Here is a 19,690-nt window from a genome sequence, read left to right as displayed (position 1 = left end):
CAATCACTTCCAAAGAAGATATGTTGAAAATAGCCTCTGGAATTTGACCAATAAGATTATAATTCATCCCAAAGCTTAATTCCCTCAAATTCGATAACCTTCCTAATTCCGGAGGAATTTGCCCCACTATGCCATTGTTTCCACAATAAAGATTATGCAGAGTGGAAATATTTCCCAATGAAGTGGGAATAGTCCCTTTTATTGGATTATTGCCAATATAAATTTTCTCGAGTTTGGATAAACAACCAATATTTCTTGGTATGTCTCCAGTTATGTTGTTGATAGATATGGACAAAAAATTGAGCTCTGTGAGTTGGCATATGTTGGTAGGAATGCAACCAGAAATTTGGTTGTGATATATACTTAAAAGTTTGAGATTTGAGACACTATTTCCTTTATCAAGCAAGAGAGGACCGGAAAGGCTATTGGTTCCAAGAGATAGGGCAACAAGTGATGAAATATTAAACAATGTTGCGGGAATGAAACCTGTTAATTGATTATTGAACAAGTACAAAAATGCAAGCTGGCTCAGATTACCAATTTCCTTTGGAATGTTGCCGCCAACTTTATTCCCATACAAACTGAAGTTCAGCAACTTCGTGGCATTTCCAACAGAAGGAGGGATTATACCGGTGAGGCTATTATTCCTGAGATTTAAGACTCTGAGTGGGGTACATACCATGGCCCTCTCCACATCTCACCACTGAATTCATTCAAAGCCAATGAAATTACTTGAACTCTCTGGTGTTGAAATAGACTTGTTGGTATACTTCCGTTGAGCTGATTGTTTTTAACATCAATCACTCGCAAGCGAGGCATTTGGCCAAGTTCATAAGGGATGCCACTGCGGAAGCTATTGTTCTCGAGATTGAGAACACTGAGGAAGGACAAATTGGCCAAAGACGGGGAAATTGTGCCTTGAAGTTGCAAATTAGGAAGAGTCAAGGCTACAACCCTTTGCCTTTTTGGACTACAAGTGACACCAAACACAAGTGCAAAAAGAAGTATTTTTGGTCCAATTATTGGCCAAAAAATGAGTGGGAGTTGTAACAAGATTTTGGAAAGCTAGTAGAGCTTGTTGGTCAGTCTCATTAGAGGAAGAAAGTGATTTAGAAAATTGAATTAGAAAGAGAAGAATCAATAATAAGAAAATGTTCTTCTTCATGTTGTTACTATATATGCACTTGGAAACAGATTGCTTCAAAGCTTGGTTTGTTTTTCAAATGTATTACATTATTCCATTATTATATATAGGGATGGCAATGATATGCGGGGCGGGGTGAGTTTAAGGCTATGTGGATGGGATGGGCTTAAGGTTGTGCGGAGCGGGTGAGATGCGGGGCGGGTTGAATGGGGTTTTTTAAAATTAATGTGGGGCAGGACGGGTTGCGGGTATATGTGATTTCATGTGGGTTCAAACTTAATTTTAACTTCTTACGTGTTATAAGAGTGATAGAGCATTATTTATCAAAATTGTAGATTAATTAATGACATGGGAGGATTAACTATCATAATTTTATTAATTTATGTTGATTGATGCTAAATTCTCTAAACTTTGATCGGACAAGAAAAAAAGGGGGAAAATGCAAGGTACAAGTCGTTCTAAGTTTGTTGGTCAAATAATTAACGAGGAAATAAATATATTTTTTACTAGTTTGTTGGTCAGAAAATTAAGAAAAAAGCTAAAAATAATCAAGATAAAAGATAAATATTGATGTTTATTGATAAAATATGTCACCTCATTTTTATTATCCAAATTTAGTATTATACTATGTAGATCTTAGTGTAGACATGTAAACATTTATTGAGCTTGGTCCATATAAATTTGCATTAAATTTTAAATTATTTTGATTGGATAATTAGTTTTGACTTTACGAATTAAATTAGTGACTAATCTAATGCCAACTTGAAGGATTAATTAATTAAGGGCATGTGAGCTGGAGAAGACTTTTAAGAACTCATATTTATCTCTATTTGATTGTTCACGTTCAAAATCACCTTATCACGTTATAACAAATTAAAGATGTGTGGTAATTATTCAACGATAATAATATAATTGCTCTTATATTATATTTAGTAATAATAATATAACGCGGTTATTTATATTTTAGTATTAAAAGATTGTAAATTAGATGAGATAAGTATTGAAAACACTCTTAAACTCAGCGTGAATTATTAGTTTCATTCTCGAACTATTGACAGTCTTAAAAATACTCATTTTACATGACTAATTGAACTTAAATATATCCATAATCTTGGATAGTTTGGATGAGAGCCCCCAATTGGTTCCCCATGTAATTCACGTCTTCATTATATAATGCCTCAAACTTGACATCTTTCGGGCACTGCCCACTGCTTGCTCCAATCGCATTTATCATTTTGAAACAATCTATCATGACATGTTTGGATAAAAAATCGAGTTGATTAAAATTTGCTAATGTGAACTTCATTAAAACTTATTAATGTCAACTATACATAAGTATTACCAACTATATTATTTTAGTACTATCAAATTGTAGATCAATTAATAACATGAGAGGATTGGATCTCACTTTCATAACGATATAATATAATGTAGTCTATATATAAATATTATCAATTTTGGCAGGACTCGCTCCACTCAGTCACGAAAAAAATTTGCAAAACACAATTATATTTTATGAGGCATAATTTATTCATATGAATTTATGTTAATTGATGCTAAATTCTCTAAACTTCGATCGGACCTGAAAAAAAGGAAAAAAAATGCAAGGTACAAGTCGATACAAGTTTATTGGACAAATAATTAACGAGGAAATAAATATATTTTTGAATAGTTTGTTGGTCAGAAAATTAAGAAAAAGTTAAAAATAATCAACATAAAAGATAAATATTGACGTTTTTCGATAAAATATGTGACCTTAGTTTTTATTATCCAAATTTAGTATTATAGTATGTAGATGATCGTCTAGATATTAAATTTTAAATTATTTTGATAAGATAATTAGTTTTGACTTTACGAATTAAATTAGTGACTAATCTAATGCCAACTTGAAGGATTAATTAATTAAGGGCATGTGAGCTGGAGAAGACTTTTAAGAAATAATTTATCTCTATTTGGTTGAAAATCAGCTTATCACGTTATAATAAATAAAAGATTGTAATGACCCGGAAGGTTATTTTTGAAAATTTTAAATATTCGTTTAGTTAGAGTTACTTAATTGATAGTTAATGGGCTAAAGTGATAATTTATTTAAGACCCTATGCTAATTGACCCTTATTTATTAAAATAAGTAGTAGGGTTTATTAGTTTAGTACAAAATTAATTTAGAAAAGAAAAGAGAGAAGGGAGAACAGAAGCTTACCTGCAAACGGGGGCCAAATGCTTCAGGTAACTGCCACAAACCTGTGAATTTTGAATGTATTAGTAGATGTAACTTTTTTTTTGTAATTATTATTATTGAAAGGATTTGTGGAAGAGAAAGGAGAATTCGAGGGCAATAATCTAAAGTCTTAGTTCCATTCACGTGCCATTGCTGGTGATCCTTTCGATTGGGGGACAAGATGCTTTAGAGGTCGTTATGATATAATTATTGGACATTGATTATGGTGTAATAATAATACATATACACTGGAAGAATAGTGTCACAACCTATTTTCGTAGTGTGTCACTGGTTTCGCCACCAGCGAATTTCGATTTAAGTTCTCATTTAATTATTACATTTGTTTATGATATATTGAGATATGTAATTAAATATTGTGTGTATTATATTATATGAAAACTATTAGGTTGATGATATTTGGAGAAATTGGAAGAGTTGACATGTTATTGGCATCAAGATTAGGAACTTGATTATACATTTGAATTGAATTGATTTAGAAGTATATGGAAATATGTGATACTAGATCGAACAAATAGTCATTGCCTTTCAATGTATGCTCGACGAAGTAACACATGCATTTGACACAAGCACGTCTAGTTTCCATATATTCTTAAAATTACAAACGAAAGTAGTAAGCATTGATTGACTTGTCATTGAAAAACCATTCCCAAGCATCATTTCATATCATACCTGAATGGTCTTGTCTATCAAATTCTTCCTCTGTTGTGCATTTGAGACATGACATACTTCAATTCCTCCATCTCTCAGTTTCTTTACTGCTTCATCTACATTTTCCTGTAAAATGAAATAGACACTACCTAAAGTCAAATCTTCAATATGAAGAGACTAAACAATACACAAATACAGAAAAGTCCAAGAAAAACAGTGACACTGTTTCTATTTCTTTGACACAATTACTTGTAACTATAAAAAGTTTTGATCTGCTGAAATTCAAGTCGGTGTAATACTTTTTTGAGTTTAACCGTGAGGGCTTGGCTTAAAACGGACAATATAACACCATATTAAGAGTATCTTTGAGCTGATTTAGCCCAACAACTCTCCATTCACAGGGATCATGTGTATGTGTGTGAAATTTCTAAAAAAGTTCAAGCTCTTCAGTTCATCAAACCTATTTGTTACCATAAACAATTAGATGAAAGAGAAGACATGAACTTAACAAAATCTGCAAATACCCATTTGAAGAATCACCCAAATTTTGGCAAGAAACAAACCCTTTTAGCATATACCCTTGTACCTACCTTTAATAACAGTACATTAAGTTAGTTATAACTAACTCTTCTTGATAGACTAACTTGCCCTTTCTGTAACTAACTAACTATTAACACTAATGACACCTACTTTACATCACAACAAGAAGCGCCTTCAAATCCAAGTCTCTGAGCTATGCCAAATCCAATACCTTGTGTAGAAGCTGTTACAATCACCACTTTCCCTTCAAATCTTTTCCCAATTTTCTCCATTTTTATATGAGTTCTGTGATTAGAGAGAGAAATATGAGATTTAGTTCTTCTTCTTCTTGGATAGACGATGACGACGTTGTGAATTTAATAATCAAATCATTAAAATCATCGATGTCAACCATAATTAGGCGGAAAAATATGTCATGGCATAGCTCAAAGGGTCTTTAAAGGTCCATCCGCCAAAAAGTCAATTTGATTAATTTCTCAAAAATCGACTTAACACATATTAAAAAAAAATATTTAAAATTTTGAATTTTTATTTGGAGATGCCAAAATACTGAAAAAAGAGACGTCGATGATGAAAACACAATAATTATTGGTCTTTAGGCTTGTGATGCTCGATTTGGCCAAGTTTGAAGGGCAACGAAGAAGGATGAGTAATTTTCAGAAAACTAATGATAACACACAGGAAAACACTTTAAATCTTAAATTTCTATTTCGTGACACTAAGTACAGGTCATCTCACGTGTGAGACTTGGCCTAGCCTAGTTTGTGAGCCAACATAGTCAATTGACTGATTATTGGAAAAACCAATGAATTAACACATACAAAAAAATTTAAAATTCTTGAATTTTTATTTTGTGACACTGAAACTCTGCAAAAGAAAGACGCAACTAATGAATTTGCAATGAGTATTGGTTACCAGGGCCTATGGCCCCAGCTTGACCAAGTTTTGGGGGCCAAAAGAGTCGGTCAACTATTTTTTGGAAAACGAATGCACTAATATACATAAAAAATGCTAAAGTTTTGAATTCTTATTTCATAACACCGAAACACTAAAAAAAGAGATGTCATTAATGAAAATGCAACGAGTAGAGGTCACTAGGCATGGATAAGCTTAGGGACCAACGGAGTCAAGTGACTAATTATTTAAAAATCAATGGACTAACACATATGAAAAATGCTTAAAATCTTAAATTTCCATTTCATGACACCGCAACGGTGAAAAATAGACTCCATTAATGAAAATGCAATGACTACTAGTAACTAGGCCTTTGAGGGTCGATCTTACCAAGTTTGGGCCAGGTAGTCAGTCGACTAATATCTGAAAAATCAGTGGGCTAACCCATACAAAAATGATTAAAATCTTGAATTCGAATTTTATAACACCGAAACATTAAAAAAGATATGTCATTAACGAAAATGCAATGAATACTGGTCACTAATCCTGTGAGGCCCGACCTGTCCAAGTTTGGGGGCTAACAGAGTCGGTCAACTAATTTTCAAAAAATTAGTGGACCAACACAATTAAAACAAAGGAATAAAATCTTGAATTCCTATTTCATGGCATCGAAAAGCTGGAAAAAAGAGATGTCATTAATAAAATTGCAACAAGTACTGCTCATCAGGACTAAAAGACCTGACCTGGCCAAATTAAGGACCAACAAAGTCGATCGACTATTTTTCAAAATATCAGTGGATCACACACAAAAAAAAAGCACTTAAAATTTTGATTTCTTATTTCATGACACCAAAACGATGAAAAAGAAACATAATTAATGAAGATGCAATGAGTACTAGTTACCAGGACTGTGAGGCCCGGTCTGGACAAGTTTGGGGCTAGAAGAGTTGGTCGACTAATTTTTGAAAAATTTGTGGACTAACACACACGAAAAACTCTTAAAATCCTAAATTTCTACTGGTCAACAGGTTTGTGAGGCCCAGCCTAGCAAACTTTCAAAGCAATTGATGAAAATGTAATGAGTAATTATCATAAATCAGTCTTAAAATCTGGAATTCCAATCTCGTGACACTGAAATATTGTAAAAGGACGGGCCATTAATGAAAATGCAACAAGTATTGATCACTAGGCATGTGGGATCCGGCCTGGCCAAGTTTGGGGGCGAACGGAGTCAATCGGCTAATTATTGAAGAATCAATGGACTAACATGCACACAAAAAAATGCCTAAAATCCTGTTTTGTGATATCGAGTCCAAGTGATGTTCCTCTGTATAATGTCCTTTTTTAATAAGCTCATTTTCTGTTCAAAGAATACAGTAATTAGTACAAGAAAATGAAAAGTGCTCAGTTTATCAAAAGAAGTTTATTGAATACAAATAAAGAAGCTAATGAACAGAAAGTAAAATAGTGCAGCTAAACACCTTTATTAATTTCATTCTGGTTTCTTTCAAGCATTCAAAACATAATTACAAATAGATAAAGTAAAATAGGTTCAAATCACTCAAATGAAATTACAAACAATACATGACTCCAAGTAGTAAGTACTATACGACGACTTTACTAAAGAAACATCATATTAACTTGCAGCTCAGAAAAGAACACCATCCGAACAGATGCTGATCACTTCTATGTTTCCAGAAATGTGTTGTTGATTTTGTTAAGCCTCTTCACTACTTCTTTCATGCTTATTCTTGATCCTGGCATTTCCATTGTGCAATCTAAACCCAATTCTATCATGGACGCAATGCAGATTTCACTTTTTGAAGTGATCTGTTCTTCCTCGGAAAAAAGATTGGCATCCACAACGTCCATCATACTCCCTGAAAATGATTGTGTGATCCATTTCCTCAAGTCAAGATTTTCATTGCATATCTCTTCATCTGTTGGCCTTCTTCTTGTCAAAACCTCCATCAATATGATGCCGTAACTATAAACATCACCACTAGCAGACACTATTCCCTCCGACCCATATTCTTAGAAAAGGTTTGAAAAAAAATTATTCAATTGAAATACAACAATAATTTTGCATAAATAAAGACTTGCTCTTTTTACTTTTAGAATTTGGAGAGGCTTAATTATGATAAGAGAAAATCAAAGAGAGTAGATTTTTTATACCTGGTGCAATGTTCCAAGAGTGCCCAATATTGTCTCGGTATAAGCCATGGACTTGCTTATCGATAAAATTTTAGAGATTCCAAAATCACCAACATGAGCCACCATATCTTCATCCAAAAGAATGTTGGCTGGCTTTAGGTCACAATGAACTATTGGAGTGGCATGACCATGATGTAGATATTCAACTGCCATAGCTGCATCAAGCAGTACAGTGATTCTTTGATAAGCTCCTTAATGATGAAAGATTCCCAATAGAATGGGGAATAGTCCTTTTTATTGGATTGTCGCCAATCAAGAAAGTCTCGAGCTTGGATAAACAACCAATATTTCTGGGTATGTCTCCAGTTATATTGTTGAAAGATATGGACAAAACTTTGAGCTCTATGAGTTGGCATATGCTGGAAGGAATGCAACCAGAAATTTGGTTGTCAGATATACTTAAAAAGTACAGATTCGACACAATATTCCCTTCATCTAGCAAGAGAGGACCAGAAAGGCTATTGAATGACAGAGATACGCCAAGTAGCGACGAGATATTAAACAGTGTACTGGGAATGGAACCTGTTAATTGATTATCCAACAAGGACAAGTCTGCAAGTTGGCTCAGATTACCGATCTCCTTTGGAATGTTTCCGCTGACTCTATTCCCAGACAAAATGAAGTTCATCATTTTTGTGGCATTTCCAACAGAAGGAGGGATCATACCCGTGAGGCTATTGTTGGTGAGATCCAAAACTGAGTTCGGGTACATACCATGGCCCTTTCCACATTTTACCACTGAGTTCATTGAAAGCCAACGAAATTACTTGAACTCTCCGGTTTTGAAATAGACTTATTGGTATACTTCCGTTGAGTTGATTGTTTTTAACATCAATCACTCGCAAGCGAGGCATTTGGCCAAGTCCAAAAGGGATGCCACCACGGAAGCTGTTGTTCTGGAGATTGAGAACACTGAGGAAGGACAAATTGGCCAAAGACGGGGAAATTGTGCCTTGAAGTTGCAAATTAGGAAGAGCCAAGGCCACAACCCTTTGGCTTTTTGGAGTGCAAGTGACACCAAACCAAGAGCAAAAGAGGTATTTTTGGTCCAATTATTGGCCAAAAAATGAGTGGGACTTGTAACAAGATTTCGGAAAGCTAATAGAGCTTGTAGGTCAGTCTCATTTGAGGAAGTAAATGATACAGAAAGTTGAATTAGAAAGAGAAGAATCAAGAAGACAATGTTCTTCTTCATGATATTACTATGCACTTGGAAACAGATTAATACCTTTGTTTTTCAAATGTATTATGAAGTAATCTCACAAGTGTATGAAGTCTTACCCTTAACTTTTTCCAAGCCTAAATGCTTTTGATTATCTCATTCAAGTTTCTGTTTTTGTTTAAAAGGTAAGATAAAGAGTATCAGTTTGTGTTTGACTAATTGATTTGAGAAGATATTAAACATTCCCACAAACTTTTATTGCAATATCATCTCACATTGACCAACTTTATAAAGACAAAAACATATGGATCATATATATTGTATGGTCCAAAACCAAGTCAATGGAAGTCTCCACAGTCTAAGATAAGATTAGAAAATATCATGTCGTTTGACCTTTTGTTACTGAGACAGTACAAAGTTTATGTGTGAAATTTTACTAATATTAATGTTGGAATATATGCGTCCACTCAGCTACGATAGGATCAGGTCCTTAGCACGATTTACAATGACAAAAGCAGATAAATACTGAACGTAAATAAATATTGAAAGTACAGATTGTACACACAACTTTACGTGGAAACTTTCTTGCTCAAGGGAGTAAAACTACGACCTGTCTCACAGGGATTTTCAAACTGCTTTCATTAATCTTCACAAGCAAAGAGTAAAACACAATTTACAACTTGAGATTAACCTGCTAATCTCCACACTAAGTAATATCACCTATTACTTAACTGAGCCTAAGCAAATACAACACTGCCCACTATACTAATCCTGACTATTAATATAGACTGTTGACACTCAATTTTGACCTTCCACAATATAAATTAATCATTGAGCTTCTCCAATTTTCAAATAATTTAAAAAATTTAGTTTTATAAAAATTTCAAGAAAATAAAATAAATATAGTTTGCAAGTTATCTTAAATAGTTTCGTCATTTTTTTTTATAATTTTTAAATTATATATATATATATATATATATATATATATATTTTATATAATTAATGTATTTCATAAATATTCAAAAATCGTCTCGAAAAGATTTTATATTTTATTAGTGATGGTTATAATTTTGAATTAATGAGTTTCAGGAAATTCAAAATACTTCCAAGTTATTTTTAAAAGTAATTTTGTCATTTTAAATAATAAATATGTATATTTTTACAATCACATTATTATATAAATGTTTGAAAATCATCACAAAAGATTTTACATTTTAGTTAAATATTTTATTATTTTACTTTAAGTTATAGTTATATTTTTAAGTTATTAGCTTATAATTAAATTAATTATTTTAGTTCGTTAAAGATAAGAAACTCATTAATTAATTAAATTAATTTGTCCTATTTAAGTTTTAGTCGAATTTGCTAATTAAACTCAATTTGGCTAACTTCTCAACTTAAGTTGGTTGAGTCTGTAACCCTATGACCCTTTTATTAACTACAAATCCAACCCATTTGGAGACCAATTTTGGACATTTTGTTTACCTCTTTTCAGCAGCCCAATACCTCAATTCCCAGCCCACCAACTCAATACCAAACAAATCCATTCCACACAATACATACAGCATACCCAAACAACAATCCAACGTTCCATACAACAACAGCAATACCAAACTGACCCGACCCCCCTGCGCGTGCTTCTTCCTCACGCGAAAATCCCCAGCAAACTCGGAAGATCTCACCAAATCGCAGAGAACCCTGACAACGTCAACATCGGCAGTACTCGCCCATACGCCCATCCTTTTTCTTTTCTTTTTTTGAATTTGAAGTAAGAATCAGTCTTTTCCCTGATTTTCAGCAAGGATTTGAGGATATTGGTATGAATTTCAAATTCAAATTCTTCCTTTCCATCCGATTTTCCCCCAAAATGATTTTCTTTTCCACTATATAAACTATCGACCAGTCAGTGTTTGAGGGGTTTTTTTGAGATACTGATTTGGGTTGCCCGAAACAAGGGCATTTTTAGGCGGAATTCTCGACCAAAACAGAGAGGATTTTTCAGTTTCTTTTCCTCAAATTCGGGGCTGTTTTGCTCGCCGGGGATCATTAGAATCGATTCGGGTGGTGGAAGTTCTTCGCGGTCAAAGCTCGTCGTCCCAGTCGCTGCCCCAAAAAAGGTAATGCTTTCTCCTTTACAATATTCTCCTCGCCTCTTTTTCTGTTTCAAGAAAATAATATTTTTCGATATCGGAAAAGCCTTAGTATGTGGTTGTTTGTTGTTAGTTATCGTTGGTTTTGTTGATGTTGCAATGTGATATATTTGTTCTTATATGATTCCATTATTTGGTCGAGTCGAAGCTTGTAAGTTTGCATCTAGTGTTGATGTTTCTCGGTTACTCTTTTGAGTTATGTTCGTTCTTCCTCTTCTCGAAGCTACTGCTTGATGTCATTGGGATTTGGGTCTGTATCATCTCGTTTATACGATATTTAAGTGTCAGGTGTGCTGCGTTTGAGATTGTTACTGTTTAATGTTGTTATGCATATAGGCTTATGTTTTTTTTTTCTCAAAATCAATTGATATGTTAATGCTAATATATATGGTGTAGTTGGATGCCTGTTCCAATAGCTCGGTTTTATCTATTCCTTAAAAGTTTATGTGGTCTTTGTGACTCGTTTAAATCAAGTTTGTGTCTTCATGCTATTCAAATTTCAGTCGAAAATGGTTCATTTTCAAGTTTGAGTCGGTGTAAAATCTGAGTTTCTTGTTTTATTGATTTTCAAATCTTAGTTCTGTTGGAGTTTAATCTTTAAGATCATTTGAAATATGGCTTTTGTTTTCAAATCTCAGTTCATGTTTAGTTGCACTTTCCATTAATGCAAAGCCAAAATGTGATTTTATATGGATTTTCATATCCGATTGTGTTGCCATTAATTTTTACCTTTTCTTCTGCTAAGAATGAAAGTCTCGTTTCAAGTTGCATATTGTCAATATATGGTCAACTATTTGATTAATAGTGATAACAAGTGGTTTGTCTTGTTTCAGCGGTAACATGTCTTTCTTATGATATGTTCATTGTTTCTTACTTTGTAGGATTAATTACTTATTAATTTTGGATGAATTCAAGCATAGTGAGTTGTACAATGTTGACATTCATAGCTTTCTCACTTATGTAAACATGTGTATGACTCCTTAGTGTGATATACCTTGGCCCCTTTTTCCTAATTAATTAAGTTAAAGTAATCTCTTATTGTTTAAAGACAAGCCTTTAAGTTGAGTTTCTCGAATGTGTCTCGATTGTTTTACTATATAATTTGCTCGATATAAGTCTCTTTTGGTATTAGTTTATGTATGAGTCTGCTTGGTCCAATTATATAAGTCTTTGAGATGCATACTTATTCTCTAAGTCATTTGCTAGTGTCTAGACTTAAGTTAATTATGTATTTTTCTTGTTAAGTTACTAACTCTTGCTCTTTTGCCTTGAACCCCTTGTTGTCAAGTGAGTCCATTGGACTTTGCTTTCTCCCTTTCCACATATCGATTGGGCCGTAAAGTCCCAAATCCACTTTCTTGCTCTAGCCACCCCCTATTCCGAGTTAAAGACTAATGAACAGGTGTCGGGAAAGCCATACAAGGCGGGATATTGAATTCTCAAGTCCCAAAAGCCCAAAAAGGGGTTTGTATACAAGGTGTATACAGCCATATACATTCAGCATACATCGATATACGGGTAAAAAAATGGAAAATACGGGGCTGAGGCAAAATACAGATGTTCGGAAGCAAGAAATACATCGAAAGGGCCGATACATGCTGATATACACTAATATACATCAAGTGTATACAAAAACGGGTTTAGGATTAAACCCCAAAAATTTCAGCGAAATTGGCCCAAAAGGGGTTTGTATACAAGGTGTATACAAAAACGGGTTTAGGATTAATCTAGTTTGTTAAAATTCTAATTACTTGTCTCTAATTCAAATGTTTCAATTAAGGTCCCATTTTCATAAAAAAAAAAAAAATTGCTCTTTGTTTAACTATTTTGTCAAAGTTACTCAAATAGTGTAAATTATTATTATTTTTTATGTTAAATCATTTTCCCAAAGAATTAGTCAAAAATTATTTTAGAGAAGTCGTAGGATAACCGCATGTTAGCGGCTACTTTAAGTGCTAATACCTTCTTAGAGTAGAAATAAGAACTTCTTATCTATTTTCTCTAATTTTTTAAAGATTTAATCTGTTAGAGTCTTTTTTTTAAATTAAGTTTTTTTAATTTCTTTAAAAAATTAAGTGACGACTATTTTCTAAGTATTTTTCTCAAATTGTTTTATACTTAGAATATTTCAAAAGGTGATTTTTCTATAGATAGTAAAATTACGGCACTAACATAAACTTTTATGTAAGACACTAAGTTACTCACAACTAAGTTCTTACAATGATCCACACAAACTTGAAACGTTTTTATCACAAACGAAACGATTCCTACAATATAAGCACGATTACAAGCACTCAAGGTAATAACTGGTACATAAAGCAATAATACACTCTATCAGGTCCCTGTTGTTTTGAAGCTTGAATATCTCTCTTTGAATGAATGAATAATTTTGTTGTTTGTGAGTTGAATATATCAACCATAAAGAGCTATTGTCGAGCGTACAAACAACCTCGTCCGTTCTGATTGGTTCAGGACACTGGCATCTCACCAACCTTCTGACGCAGACAACTTTCCAGCTGTACAACATATGACCCTGGACGAGCATACTCTACAGAGGACCGGGTCTCTGCACTTTGTGAGGAGATCATCAAAACATCTGGGAGCATTAACACTTATCAATTATTAATAAATAGTGGACATGAACTTATAATTTCAAATCATTGAATAAAAAGAACTATTTAATTTAAAATAAATCCAATTCGTAGTGGTTTACTGCTGCATTTTTGGGCAAAATGTGTGGCTTCATGTTGATGAAAATCGAGGTATTTTGTTAGTACATGTTACAATTGTTTTGTGAGCGCACATTGGATGGCTCAACTTCATCAAACAACACTTTCCTTTGCTAGATAGAGAAGAAGATGTGTTTTAGGGCTTCTTTATGTTTAAAAGATAAATTGGGTAGGTCAATGTTATAGATTAGATCGGGTTATATTATTGGCGTTGGGCAAGTTATATCTGAATTGGATTTATTTGAAGGAAAAATTACTTATATACACATTTTTTTCCATAATTTCCATTATTCCCTACCAGTTCTAATTTTTTTCCAAAATTCCTTTTTTTAAGCACTCCCCAATACCCTGTTTATCCCTTCCTGATTGCAATCCGCAAATCTCTCTCATATTTGTTCCCATGATCTTTTCAGTTAATTGCTCCATTAGTTTGAAATTTGAAATTATTCTCTTTCCCGTTAAAACGATTTCAATGTGAAATAGGTATCTTTCTCTTCTTCTCCAACTGTCTGTTCATCCATTGTTTTTCAATTTTCTTTCTACATCAAATCGCTGATAAATATGGAAGATCATGTCAAAATGATTTCAACGTGAAATAGGTATCTTTATCTTCTTCTACAACTGTCTGTTCATCCATTGTTTTTAATTTCAACTTTCTTTCTTCTTATTCAAATCGTTGATAAATAAGGAAGATGCAACATCTTTTAATCTTGGTTTGACACAATTAAACGAACCTAACATTGGTTGTGTTTTTATTATGAAGACATTGGTTGGGCTGAAAATAGATCTAAAAAACTTCATGATCCTTTAGTAACGACGAAGGTAAACATTGAACAGTTGAAGAAAGATGACCCTTCATCTTCGAAAGCACAGGTTGTCAAAAAAACCCCAAAAGGGGGGGGGGATTTGAAACTAACTAATACATTTCATACCTTTGTGTCTTAATCACCCATGCATTACAAAAAATAAGATGCATTACAAAAAATAAGAAGAACGAATTAACATGTACTTGATACTTTATAATAACCACACATTGACACACAGATCTAAAAAACATATGCGGCAAACTAGTAATGTATCAAGTTGTAACTAACAATGTATCATGACTAATATATTAACAAACTACAAAAAAAGGTATGTATCTTAATTACCCATGCCTCTATAATGATACATTACAGAAAATAAAAACAACGAATTAACATGTATCTGATACTTTATAATAACCACATATTGATACATAGATCTAAAAATCCAACACATATGCGGCAAACTAGTAATGCATCAAGTTGTAACTAGCAATGTATCATGACTAATATATTAACAAACACATTCAAAAATATATTTAAAAAAATGTGTGTCTTAATTACCCATGCCTCTATAATGATACATTACAAAAATAAGAAGAACGAATTAACATGTAAATGATACTTTATAATAACTACACACATCACAGATCAAAAAAGCCAACGCATATGTGGCAAACTAGTAATGTATCAAGTTATAACTAGCAATGTATCATGATTAATATATTAACAAACACATTTTCAAAAAGTAAAAATGGTGTATTATAACACAATAATTATGGTCACATATCTTTTGTTATAAGATATTTTAACTCGAAATTTGAAGTTATGATCTATTTTGTCTTTTGCTATTACAGCCACTAGAGTAGCTTTTCTATTTTGTATTTTGCCTTCACATCTGAATTGTTTGTATCAACTATACATATTGCTACCTGTATGTAATAGGAATCGTCAATTTTCGATTCAATCGTGGTAAGAGCATGTGCGTCCTTTTTCCCACTTTCAATACACAATTGCACGCATCAAAACTTTGTATCTCTTCATCACTTTGAAAAGTTTCTTCGACGAACAAGAGGCGGATTTGAATTTTGAATTTCTTCATTCTGTTGGGATTAGCATCGGTCTAATTGATAGTAAGAAGAAACGTAAGCATAATTTATGGGATTTAATTAGATTTTCAAATTTATTTCCAGTTTTGGCTCAACAGACTGGCACTTATTGTAGGGTAGAATTAATGTATCCAGACAACTAATTATGTATCCAGATGACTGATATTTTAAGAGATTTATATAAAATAAAAAAGAGTAGGGATAGAATGTAATTTAGGTCTTACACTATGGGATTTATGTAAGTTATACTTATTTTAAATTGAATAATTCTTTTAATCCTATTTGTCCATGTGTCCTTTGTTAGTTATAAGTCACACGTTTCCAGTAGCTTGGAAATAGCAACCATATACCCTTAAAACTAGGAAAGTAGAAACTAGCTTAATTAATTAAAATATCTAACAAACCCTCCCTTAAATTGATAAGTCTACGACTTCAGCTTAATAACATCATTCATTGTAGCTCTCCCTTAAAGTTCAAACTCCAAGTAGCTTCCTTAACTTTCTGAATGTTGCCAGCTTCAGGGACTTAGTGAAGATATCAGCAGCTTGGTCTTCACTTCTACAGTAGACAACATCAATAACTTTCTCCGTCGTGAGATCTCTCAAGAAGTGAAACTTAAGATCTATGTGTTTGCTCCGTCCATGTAACATTGAGTTTTTTGAAAGCTTAATCGTTGAGCCATTGTCACAGTAAATCAGAATTGGTTCTTGTTGTTGAACATGAAGCTCAGCCAATATCTTCTTCAATTAAATTGCATGGGTAGCGCACAAAGTTGCAGCTACAAACTTTGCTTCTGTAGTGGACAATGTAACAATTTGTTGCTTCTTGGAGCACCAAGAAACAGCTCCAGATCCAAGCATAAACACATAGCCTGAAGTGATTTTCCTGTCTTTTTTATCTCCAACAAAATCACTATTTGTAAAGCCAATTAACTCTGACTTGCCTTCTTTCTTGTAAAGTATACCATAGTCAGTGGTACCTTGTAAGTACCTGAGATTTATTTTAGCAGCCAACAAATGATTGAAGATATTAAATTTTGAATACATTATGTCAGGCTTGGTGATTGTTAGATACATCAGACATCCCACAAGTTGTTTGAAAAGAGTGTTGTCAATCTTCTTTCCTATAGGATTCTTTTCCAATTTCAGTCCCAACTCAGTTGGTGTTGTGACAGAATTACAACTATGCATTTCAAACCTCTGTAATGTTTCCTGGACATATTTCTTTGTGAAATAAAAATTTCACTACTTGATTGCTTTACTTCAATGCCCAGAAAGTAATGCATCAACCTAAGATCAGACATATCAAACTCAGTCATCATGGATAGCTTAAATTTTTCAAGAAATGCAGGATCACTCCCGGTATAAATTAAATCGTCTACATATAAGCATACAATCACAATTTTCCCATCCTCAAGTTTTGTATAAAGTGCATGCTCGTATGGACATTTTCTAAAATTTTCCAAATTAAAATATGAATCAATGCGAATATACCAAGCTCGGGGAGTTGTTTTAGCCCATATAAAGCTTTTTTCAATCTATAAACTTTATGCTCACTTTCATGCATCACATAACCAGGAGGTTGATCAACATATACCTGCTCTTGCAGCCCTCCGTGCAGAAAGGCTGATTTTACATCAAGTTGATAAATCGGCCAATTATTTTGAGCTGCCAATGCCAACACCAATCGGATGGTATCAAGTCTGACTACCAGAGCAAAAACCTCCTTGTAATCCACACCATACTCTTGCTTGTATCCTTTCACCACCAAGCGCGCCTTGTACTTATCAACTTCACCACACTCATTGAGTTTAATTTTATAAATCCATTTAACTCCAATCGATCTTTGGCCTTTTGGAAGATCCGTAAGCTCCTATTGCTCTTTTCAATTGCGGCAATCTCAACATTCATTGCTTTCTGCCACTTTACATCTTTATATGCATCCTCAAATCTTACGGGATCACAACCAGAAAATAAAGATAAATATGTAAATGAATCTTTATTTCCAGATTTTTCATTTCCACTCACCTCATAATCTGCCATCCATGTTGGCCTTCTTCGATTTCGTTGAGGTTGGAAGCTAGTGCCTTCTTCAATTGGTCCACAAATATTCGAGTGAACCAACTCTAGCTGCCTTTTAGCTCTCCATGTTTTTCCTTTTGGAAAGCTATCATGAGATTGCTTTCCAATGACATAATCTTCACAAATATCTACAGGCATATCAAAATTAGGAAGACCCGTAACCATCTTCTTTTGCTGCAACATTTTCAGTCCTCCAAAATTCAAATGCCCATATCTATAGTGCCAAAGCCATGCTTGACTATTCAACTTTGTTGAAAAACAAAAATTAGTAGAGCCAATATTATGCATATCAAGTGGGAAAAGCTTATTTGTCGTCATCTTAGCTTCAGCTATCAATCCAAGATTAGAATCTCGGATCCTGTAAATCCCATGCTTGATAGACACCTCGTAGCCGCTCTCTTGAAGTTGACCCACACTGATAAGATTTGTTTCCAGGTCTAATATAAAGAAAACATCAGAAATAATCTGTATAGATATTTTGTTTGGAGTTTCACCTTCCCTTTCCCTTTGACAGCAATACGGGAATCATCCCCAAACTTGACTGTTGTGCGAAAAGTTTCATCTAGTTCAGAAAATGCAATTTTTTCTCCAGACAAATGGTTGCTACAGCCCGTGTCTAAATACCATAAACTTTTGTGGTATTGTTCTGAAGATTGGCTCACCATTAACAAAGAGACCTCCTCCACCTCAATTACTTTTACAAAATTAGAGCTCTCCCCACATACATTTTTCAGATATGTATGACATTCAGAACGGTAATGACCATACCTGTGACATCTATAACACTCGATATGAGACTTATCTGCAAACCTTTCCTTCCCATTGGACGAGTGTCGTTGGTTACGATAATGTTGGCCATTCTTTTTTCGGTTTCCCTCTTCAATTTTTTCTGAGTTTCTTCCTTACCACTTGCTCCTTCTACGCCCAGAATCTTTTGAGGTTGTGGTTACTTATAATGCTTGCTCTTCTACATCATGTTGAACAATTTCCTGCTCATGAACCATTATAGAATTTTGTAATTCATCAATGAAAGAGTATCCAGATATTTGGACTCTCCAAAGGAGCAGATAATAAATTGAATTACGGCAACATGGACCGCATGATCTTCTCAACAATGGTGACGGTTTCAAGCCTCTCTCCATGAATCCACATCTTGTTGGCAATTGTAATAGTGGTGAGAAGTACACCGACACCTAATCTCCCGGCTTCATACGCAAGGTCTCAAACTCACCTCGTAGAGTTTGAAGTTGTGCTCACTTTGCCCTTGCATTTCCCTGGTACTTCTTCTTTATAGAGTCCCAAATTTGCTTTGACGTATCGTTGCAAAGAATTGTTTCCAATATTGAACGATAAATGGCTTGAAAAATATAATTCTTCGCCTTCAAATCTTTCAACTTCAGTGCTTCAAGCTCTGTTTGTTGAGCATTTGTTTGAACAACACCAACTGCAGGTTCTTGGAATCCACCGTCAACGACTGCCCAAAACTCTTTGGACCTCAAAAAGTTTTCCATCAACATACTCCAATGGTCATAATGACCATCAAAGCATGGAATAGCAGGTTGAACAAAACTCTCTGAAGCCATCGCTCACTCAGAAATAAAACACGCTCACCCTCACTGGCTCTTGATACCACTATTAGAAAACTGGGAAGAAATCAAGATAAACACAAAAGAGTTTAGGAGGTAGTAAACTTCTCACTAAACTGAAACAAGAATAGCCTTTATAAAGGCAATACACATTCTATATTATCTAAATCACTAAGCCATAAAAGAAATTAAAACTGACCTACTAAGTCACATGTTTCCAGTAGCTTGGAAATAGCAACCATATACCCTTAAAACTAGGAAAGAAGAAACTAGCTTAATTAATTAAAATATCTAACATACCATACCTCAATTTCTTTACAATCAACTTGGTCCATTGACACAAATTCATCTTCTTCTGCATATTTTTGATTCAGTGTTGTTAGATACAATT

General features: G+C 33.7%; 1 protein-coding gene and 2 long non-coding RNA genes across 3 annotated transcripts; all 3 read right to left on the bottom strand.

Moving 5' to 3' along the window:
* Positions 1-7: 7 nt before the first annotated feature.
* On the bottom strand, positions 8-682 carry LOC107061134 (probably inactive leucine-rich repeat receptor-like protein kinase IMK2; the record flags this gene model as incomplete). Its single annotated transcript, XM_015309915.1, has 1 exon — positions 8-682. A coding segment is annotated over exon 1 (675 nt), but the record flags the coding sequence as incomplete, so codon positions are not given.
* Positions 683-2,686: 2,004 nt separating this feature from the next.
* LOC107061136 (uncharacterized) lies at positions 2,687-4,275 on the bottom strand. Its single transcript, XR_001473778.1, has 3 exons — positions 4,053-4,275; positions 3,345-3,385; positions 2,687-2,726 (listed from the first exon to the last, which is right to left on the bottom strand). It is a non-coding gene; the product is annotated as an uncharacterized lncRNA (long non-coding RNA).
* A 2,737-nt stretch (positions 4,276-7,012) lies between these two features.
* On the bottom strand, positions 7,013-8,346 carry LOC107061141 (uncharacterized). The gene is made up of 2 exons (XR_001473797.1): positions 7,641-8,346; positions 7,013-7,498 (listed from the first exon to the last, which is right to left on the bottom strand). It is a non-coding gene; the product is annotated as an uncharacterized lncRNA (long non-coding RNA).
* Positions 8,347-19,690: the final 11,344 nt, after the last annotated feature.

Source organism: Solanum tuberosum, unplaced genomic scaffold (assembly GCF_000226075.1).
Source record: "Solanum tuberosum cultivar DM 1-3 516 R44 unplaced genomic scaffold, SolTub_3.0 scf00118, whole genome shotgun sequence".
Taxonomy (NCBI): Eukaryota; Viridiplantae; Streptophyta; class Magnoliopsida; order Solanales; family Solanaceae; genus Solanum; species Solanum tuberosum.
Note: the sequence above shows the minus strand (reverse complement) of the source record. Positions and strands in the feature narration are given on the sequence as shown.